General features: G+C 37.2%; 1 protein-coding gene across 1 annotated transcript; it reads left to right on the plus strand.

Moving 5' to 3' along the window:
- The first annotated feature begins 288 nt into the window (after positions 1-288).
- LOC133178496 (uncharacterized) lies at positions 289-8,460 on the plus strand. The gene has a single exon (XM_061313189.1). It carries the CDS (start codon positions 289-291, stop codon positions 8,458-8,460), a length of 8,172 nt encoding a protein of 2,723 aa, XP_061169173.1.
- The last annotated feature ends 472 nt before the right edge of the window (positions 8,461-8,932 follow it).

Here is an 8,932-nt window from a genome sequence, read left to right on the forward strand (position 1 = left end):
AAAGAAACTATGAGATATTTTATCAAGCTATTTTTGCCGATACATATTAATGAGAGGTACATGTATTCAAACACATCAGTTATTTTTTACCTTAATCTTTCCTTTGACCTTGACCTCAGTGTTATATATTTATGATAGTGTATTCAGAGAAACCAGACTACATCTGCATGCAAGCTATGCTGATATATATTTATATATAATTTAGGTCACCTTAGAGTGCAGTTTAAATACCAAGAGGCCACTGGTCTATTCCTTATCAGTTTTTTTCAGTTTTAGTCTATTTTCCAGATGCCAAAGGCAAAGAAAATGTCTGCCAGAAGGCGACGGTTAGCTGACAAGCTAAAGAAAAGAGAAAAGAGGGAGAAGCATAATCAAGATTCCCAAGATTGTACACGAGCTTCAGAGCCAGAGTCTGTTGTTCCTTGCGGGACAGCAGATGGAGCTGAGTTAGCTCCTCCCGGTAATTTTCCGGGGCAAGGCTCCATGGGGTTGCCGCCTTTTGAGGAAAAACCCCTGGCCAGGGTGCAGGCCTCACCTCGAGTGAAAATGCATTCACCTGCCCCGAGGTTGCCATCTCCTCGGGGAAGTCGTCTGTTTGTCCGTAACGAGGACAAGGCACCGTCCCCTGACTCCCCAGCGTGGGTTTGTGCTCCACCGAGGGCACCTGGATCAGGCATAGTGCATATGTCTGGTCCAGCAGGTCAGGCGCAGCTGGATACCTCCAGGGAGGAGGAGACCAGTAGGATATCAAAAGATGAGGAATTTTTGACGGATATTAAAAAGGAATCTGAAAGAAATACTCATGGAATATTGAACAAAGAATGTGATATATCAGAAACTATAGACAAAGAGAGAGATGAAATAGAAGTTGATGAGAATTTAACAGAGTTAAGTGATAATGAGGCTGTTGAAAATATTTTAAAGAGGAGACATGAAACCTGTGTGAATCAAAATAAGAGCAAAACATATGGAGGAGAGGTAGTTGGAAATGTGGTTGTGGAAAGATGTGATGAAGGAAAGAATCGAGAGAAGTTGAAGGTGTATAGTGTAGAAAGAGAAAGTACTACGTCTAGTTTACTTGATAGAAATGTTGAAGAAAACACATTTGAGATGGCTCAACCTACTTCATATTCTGTTTCTGTACAGGGTTCTTTTCATCAAGGTGATCCATTGTTTGGGGAAAATGCTGGAACACAATGTGTTGCCAATTGTTTGGCAGGTTTAGCATATGGTATCTTGAAAAGTCCCATTATTTGGCAAACATCTGACATGAATAAAATTCTAGTGACTGGAGATGAACTGTATACATATCTGCAACAAAGTTCCGAAATTACAAGCAGATACCTGTTAGTAGATGAATTGCCACAGTATTTTGAAAGCTACAGCAAAACATTTGAATTCAAAGTTAAACTTGCTGTGTCTAGCTTAATAAGTTTATCAGATGAGGAACCATGTTACGAGGATTTCAATGCTTTTCCCCTTTTTGAGGCTCTTCAAATGGTGCTTGTGGGAACAAATGGATGTTTTGTATGTTTTGGAGGAAACACTCTCTTAGTTGGGAGAACCAGTAAAGGTTTTTATATATTTGATTCACATTCACGGTGTTGTCAAGGATATATTAGTGTAAATGGGAAGAGTACAAGAATTCTGGTAAAAAGTGTATATGATGTTTATTTGCACCTTGTCTCTTTAGCTCTATCTATGGGCTTTTCAAGAATTGTTGAATGTGAATTGACTGGAGTAATGTGTTCACTGAAGCAATTTGATTTTGCCCCATTAAAGGAAGATGAGGATATGCAGAGTCATTCAGACACAGATGTACTAGGATCAGCACCAGGTAATGCTTTGTCAGAAAGCAGAGAAAGGTTATATGAAAGTGAAGTAATTTTTTTGAGTGAAGAGAGCAAAAAACACAAGTTTATCCCATTGAGTATTAAGAAACAAGAGGAACTGTGCAGAAAATTGGGTCTGTCATTTTCTCTTACGGGAAGGGACTGTTATGCAGAGTCTTTGATGGATATGGGTGCACCTACTCAATTTAAAGATATCGCGAAGGATGGAAATTGCTTTTTCAGGGCTATATCATTTTGTCTGACAAATTCTGAAGACCATCATCAGTCAATTCGAAATGCTGTGTGTCAACACTTACTTCAGTATGAAACTTGGTTTCAAAAGTTTATGAGGTGTGAAGCAGAATCGGTAAGGGCCTATTTACTTCGGAGCAAAATGTCGCAAGAAGGAATATGGGCTACTGAATTGGAGATATTTGCAGTGTCAGACATGTTGAATGTAGATATATTTACCTACTCGGACATGAAGTGGCTTCAGTTCAATGGAAACAAGCAAGATGTAGGATCAGAGAAACAGAAGGAAGGTATTTACCTATACCATAACCAACAGAACCATTATGATGTTGTGTTAGATGTTTCAGCTAGGTTGTCTGACAAGCAGTATCAGCCTCAAAGTATGAGTAAGTCTTATCTGAGAGAGTATGACTTGCGAAGAGGAAATCGAATTCGAATGAGAAAGAAACGAGGCAATTCAAATGTCAAAATGGTCTCAAACTCAAAAGAGAATCGCAAAAGCGCATTGAGGAGGAAAAAGTACCATGAAAATGAAGTGTTCAGAAGAGAAATGTTAGAGAACAAAAAAAAAATGTACTCATGTGCAGGTTTTAAGATGAAAATACAAACTAGAAATAGAAATCGGTATCATGAAGATGAGGGGTACAAATCAAAATTGAGACGACAAAGTGTCTGCAAATATGCCACAAACTTGATTCATAAGCAAGATGTAAAGAAGAGAAGTGTACTGAAATATTGGATAGATGCAGAACATAGAGAAAGTGTCAAAAAAAGAAGTTGTGAAAAGTATAGCACAAATAGGGAACATAAACAAAATGTGAAAAATGCAAGTACTGAAAAGTACAGGATGGACTTGAAACACAAACAGGATGCTAAAAGAAGAAGCACTGAGAAGTACAAAACAGATGAAAGGTATCGAAAAAAGAACAAAGCTGCTAATGTTCACAGGTACAGAACAAATGTGAAGTTTAAAGAAAAACAGCAAGAGAATGCTGCAAGAAGATATAAAACTGATAGCACAGTTCAGGCAGCAATGAAGAACCGAAGTAAGATTAGTTATCAGTCATCCTTGCAAGTAAAGGAAAATAAAAAAAAGAGAATGAAAAAGCAAAGGAAGTTGAAACAAGTAAATTTACAAGATGAAGAAGTTGTTGTCAAAACATTTAAGGAAAATGCAGGAAAAGGTCCTGAGTATGCTTGTTGTTGTTGTCACAGGCTTTTATTTAGAAACCAAGTTCAAGGCTGCGAACATCAGATGTATGAACAAAGTGAAGCATCTCGAATGATTTCAGATATTTGCTTGCAAAAAAAGTATATGCATGAATGCTTTGAATTTTGTCGAGAAACATGTTCCAGATCATCACAATGGATTTGTTTCACCTGTCATAGGAAAATTTTGAGTGGCAAAGCTCCATCTGAGGCTGCTGCGAACAACTTGTCATTGGAGGACATTCCACCTGAGTTAAACAATTTAAATAGTTTGGAACAACACCTCATTGCTCTTCATATACCATTTATGAAGATTATGGCTCTTCCCCATGGTGGACAGAGAAATATACATGGACCCATTGTTTGTGTACCCTCTGATGTAACAAAGGCTACCCATTTACCTTTGCAACAGGATAAGAACTTACTGCTACGTGTTAAGTTGAAAAGGAAGTTGAATTACAAAGGCTACTTTGAATATCAATTTGTGAATACAAGTAGTGTTATGACAGCCTTAGCATATTTAAAGGAAAAAAACCAGTGGTATAAAGATGTCAAGATTGAAACAACTTGGGAGGAAAATGATAATCAGGAGGAAAATATTGAAGATAACACAGAGACCATTACTGACAGAGAAGAAAATGAAGAGCAAATGATTGCATTTGATACATGTTTACAGCCTGTTGATGTTGCACAGGAAGTTTTAGATCATTATTTTGATGATGTGTACAATATTGCACCTGGTGAGGGAAGAAATCCAGTTCGAATGTTACAAGAACCAGGAAATGAGGCTAAATCATTTCCATGCCATTTTCCAACTGGGAGGTTTTCTTGGAATGAAGAAAGGTCGGAAAAATTAACACTTTCTAGATATTTCAATAATAGGCTAATGAATGCCGATAACAGATTTGCGAGGGATACCAGTTACATTTTCTTCAGTCAGTACATGTCTGAATTAAACCAGGTGATAGAAAAAACTCAAATTTCACTCAGAAAGTCATTATCTAAGATTGCTAGTGGTAAATCAGTGACAGCAAATATGCTACAAGATCCAGGCGTCCTTTCTAGTTTGCTGAGGAATGATGATGCAATAAGATTTATGCAACCAATAAGGGGAACGCCAGCATATTGGGCAGCTGCTCAAAAAGACCTGTTTGCTATGCTTCGGCAGATAGGAATCCCTACATGGTTTTGTTCCTTTTCCGCAGCTGAATACAGATGGAATGATGCTGTTAGAGTTATATTACACCATCTGAATGATGACAGGAATCCAGAAGAAATGGACTGGTCAGAAAAGAATGAAGTTTTGCGGTGCAATCCAGTTACAGTGGCACGAATGTTTGAGCATAGATTTCACACTTTTCATAGAGAGGTAATACTTTCTCCAGCAGAACCAATTGGAAAAGTGGTAGACTATTTTCAAAGAGTTGAGTTTCAGCAGAGGGGTTCCCCACACATGCATTGCTTGTACTGGGTTGAAAACGCACCCAATATAGATTCTGATGGGGAGGAAACTGTATGCAATTTTATTGACAGATATGTAACATGCGCTTTACCCTCGGAAATGGATGACTTTGATCTTAGAAAAACTGTTTTGGAAGTTCAACAACACAGTAAGAAGCATTCAAAAACTTGCAAGAAGAAGGGTACAGAATGTAGGTTCAATTTTCCCAGGCCTCCATCTCAAAGGACTTTCATTTCAACTCCTCAAGATGATGAAAACTTGGAGCATTGTGAAACAGAAGCTGTAGAGAGAAAGATTAATAAGGCTTATGCAAAAGAGATACTGCTTAGTGTATGGGACAAAGTACAAACAGATGGTGAAGAAAACTCTTCAATAGAAGAAATATTCAATGATCTTTCCCTAACTCAGGAACTGTATGAGGAAGCCCAGAACACTTTATTAACCAGGAGGACAGTTATTCTGCAACGCACTCCAAATGAGATGTGGACAAACCAATATAACCGTTGTCTCCTAAAATGCTGGGATGCTAACATGGATATACAGTTTGTTCTAGATCCATTCAGCTGTATTGTGTATATTGTTTCTTATATTTCAAAGGCAGAAAGAGAAATGGGCATGCTACTAAAACAAACAAAGTTGGAGGCAGAAGAGGGAAATTTTGATGCTCGACAAACAATGAAAAAAATTGGGTCTGCTTATCTACATCACAGAGAAGTGAGTGCCCAGGAAGCTGTATATAGAGTGTGCAACTTGAAGATGAAAGAGTGCTCACGGAAAGTTGCTTTTATTCCAGTTGGTGACAATCCTGTGCGCTTAAGTAAGCCATTGTCTCAGCTGAAAAAGAATGCGAAAAAGAGCAATGGAATAATTGATGAGGGCAAAAATGATGATGATGATGATGATGATGATGATGATGAAATTTGGATGACAAATGTTATAGAGCGTTATGAGAATCGTCCAGATAAGTCGGAGTTTCAAGGCATGTGTCTTGCAGAGTTTTGCGCCGAATTCAGAGTTCTTTCTAAATCGCAAGTCCCAAAGAATGAGAACAAAAATGTTTTTGAATTGCAGAATGAGAAAGGTTATGTACAGCGGAGAACAAGAACAAAACCTGCAATTATTAGGTATCCTAGATTTAATGCTGAAAAAACACCAGAAAAGTATTATCAATCTCTTCTGCAACTTTTTCTTCCATACTGGACAGAGATTCAGCTGAAACCACCCGGGTTTGCTTTGTTTAAGGATTTTTATGAAACAGGACATGTGAAAATAGCAGGAAAAAGACCATTACAATCTGTGAAGTCAATTGTAGACTCTAATCATTTGTGTTTTGCCAAAAATGAAGATGTCATAGACAGAGCTCAAGAAGCCTATGAAACGAATGGTGACCCAGAGGATGCATGGTCAAGCTTATGTCCAGAAACTGAGGTGTTAAGAGGGGAAGGATTAGCAAATAAAAAGGAAAACCAAGTACCCCAGGAGGATGGTATTGATAGTATACCTGAAATGGAATCTGACACACATAATGCAGATGTGCTGTATCAAGTTCAACAAATTGTAACCCCCAGAGATGAAATTGTTTCTGTACTCCAAAATCTGAATGAAATGCAGCACAAAATATTTTACTTTGTGCGTAACTGGTGTTCAGCAAAAGTTGCAGGAGAAAAATGTGAACCTTTGCATTTATTTGTTACTGGAGGTGCAGGAACAGGCAAAAGCCATTTAATTAAGGCGATTCATTATGAGGCATCCCGTTTGCTTTCCAAATTAATGTCTGAACCAGAGAGGATGTCGGTACTTCTTTCAGCATTCACAGGAACTGCAGCTTTCAATATTGGGGGAAACACGCTTCATCACTTATTTTCATTGACAAAATATCTCCCCTTACCATATGAACCACTGAGAGAACAGAGTCTTAGTGAAATGAGAGCAAAGATCGGTGATCTTCAAATTCTTATCATTGACGAAATATCAATGGTTTACAAAAGACTGCTGTATTATATACATGAAAGATTGGTACAGATCAAAAAATGCAAAGAACCATTTGGAGGTGTAAGTGTTATAGCAGTTGGAGATTTTTACCAGCTCCCTCCAGTAAAGCAGCGGAAAGATGAGAGACTTTACAAAGAAAATATGGTTTATCCACTAGACTACTGGCTTGACCTGTTCCAAATTGCAGAACTTAATGAAATAATGAGACAAAAAGAAGATCTGTCATTTGCTGAGATCTTAAATTCTCTTCGTGTAAGACAGGCAGATGAGCCATTGACACAAGAGCAGAATAACATGTTAGATGACTGTATCAGAGATGGACCAGAGGATGCCCTACATGTGTTTTCTACCAATGAAGAGGTTAATACCTATAATTTGTTAATGTTGAGGAAATCCTGTGATAATCTATTTGAAATTAAAGCTGAGGATTATCAGAAGGACAAGACATCTGGAAAACTGACACTGAAAACAAATCCTATCACTAAATCAAAAAGTGATGGTCTTCCAAGCTCCTTAATTTTGTCTGTCAATGCAAGAGTTATGCTTACAAGGAACTGTAATGTGGAAGATGGACTTGTAAATGGAGTGATGGGATATATTTCTCAGTTTGTTTTCCGAAAAGGTAGTGCCACCGACATAAAGGCAATCGGAGTAATATTTGATAACAAGGAAGTTGGAAAGAAAAGAGGAAGAAAAACAGATGGAGGAAACATGGTACTAATAGAAAGAGTTGAAGAAGAAATGAAGGAAAAGACAAAAACAGTCATTAGACACCAGTTTCCATTACGACTTTCTTGGGCATGTACTGCTCACAAAGTACAAGGTATGACTACAGACAGAGTAGTGGTAAACGTAGATAGAGTGTTTGGTGCTGGCCAGGCATATGTAGCATTATCAAGGGTTACATCAAAAGATGGGTTATTTATTGAAACAGAAAATCCACATCTACTGAGCAAAAAGATTTATGCTGATTCAGAGGTAAAAACAGCTACATTTGAAATGCCAAAAGTTTGTTTTCATGATATTGATGAAACTGATGTTTCAGGTGGGAAAAAAATAATTTTACACAACATCCAAAGCTTAGGAAAACATTTCCAAGACCTGAAAAATGATAAGCGATTCACTCGAGCAGATATTATTTGTTTGACAGAGACATGGCTTAGGCATGAACAGAACACTAGAAATTTAGAACTTCAAGGGTTTCAGTTTCATCACCTTCCTAGAGAAAAAGCATATGTCGGAAAAAGTGTCAAGATTCAGAGATTACATCTGTCTAAAGGAGGAGGAGTTGGGTTGTATTTAAAAGACCAGATGGATTGTTATAAGATTTTGTCACTGTCTGAGATGAATATAGAAGCAATGGCTGTACAATTATTGAATGAAAACATTGTTCTTTTGACGGTGTATCGTCCAAGCATGGTAGACATAGATACCTTTCTTACGAATCTCCTTAGAGTGCTGGACTTTTTATGGACAATTTCTCCAGATTGCATTGTCATAGGAGACTTCAATGAGGATGCTAAATCGAATGGCCCAATACAAAAGTTCATGAAGGATAAACACTTCAGACAGCTTGTAACTTTTAAAACAACTGAAGGGGGGACCATTTTAGATCATGTATATGTGTCCAGTGAAATATACATTGAAGTTTTCCAAATGCCAACATATTACAGTTACCATGAAGCTGTACTCATGAAATTTTATGAAGGATAGAATTGATTCAAATAGTTCTCAGTCAGTGCCCTTACAAAAAATGAAAATGATGAGGTGTGTAATATCACTAAATTCTCCAAGATAACTTTTTGTCATTGGTCTATTTGGCCTCTATTTCTATCCATGGAGAAAGACCTTTGAGACCATCTTGTGTGTTGTAAGTATTAGTCTAGATTAGTCATTTTCTTTTAATTGGTGTGTTTCAAGTAGTGTAAAAATCTGTTTTCAATATTTTGCATTTTTATGTTCCATGTTCTTGTATATTTAGTTATAGTTCTTCGTGATAAAAGTAACATTCACTTTTTTCCAATCATACTACACTGCACAGTCTCCATGTGTATATAAATTTGTTTTCAAAGTTCAAATGAAATAGTGCCTTGAAGTAACATTTAACACATGAACATTTTCAACAATACATGTATTAGAGTTGTCTGAACTATCAGAAATGTAAGTATTGCACAATGTTTTTCAA

The sequence above is a fragment of the Saccostrea echinata genome, unplaced genomic scaffold (genome assembly GCF_033153115.1).
Source record: "Saccostrea echinata isolate AGI-Se365-2 ecotype Australia unplaced genomic scaffold, CSIRO_AGI_Sech_v1 ptg000003l, whole genome shotgun sequence".
NCBI classification, from domain to species: Eukaryota; Metazoa; Mollusca; class Bivalvia; order Ostreida; family Ostreidae; genus Saccostrea; species Saccostrea echinata.

Bases quoted from the DNA above. Each gene is read 5' to 3' on its own strand.
- LOC133178496 (XM_061313189.1), top strand. From the start codon at position 289: ATGCCAAAGGCAAAGAAAATGTCTGCCAGAAGGCGACGGTTAGCTGAC.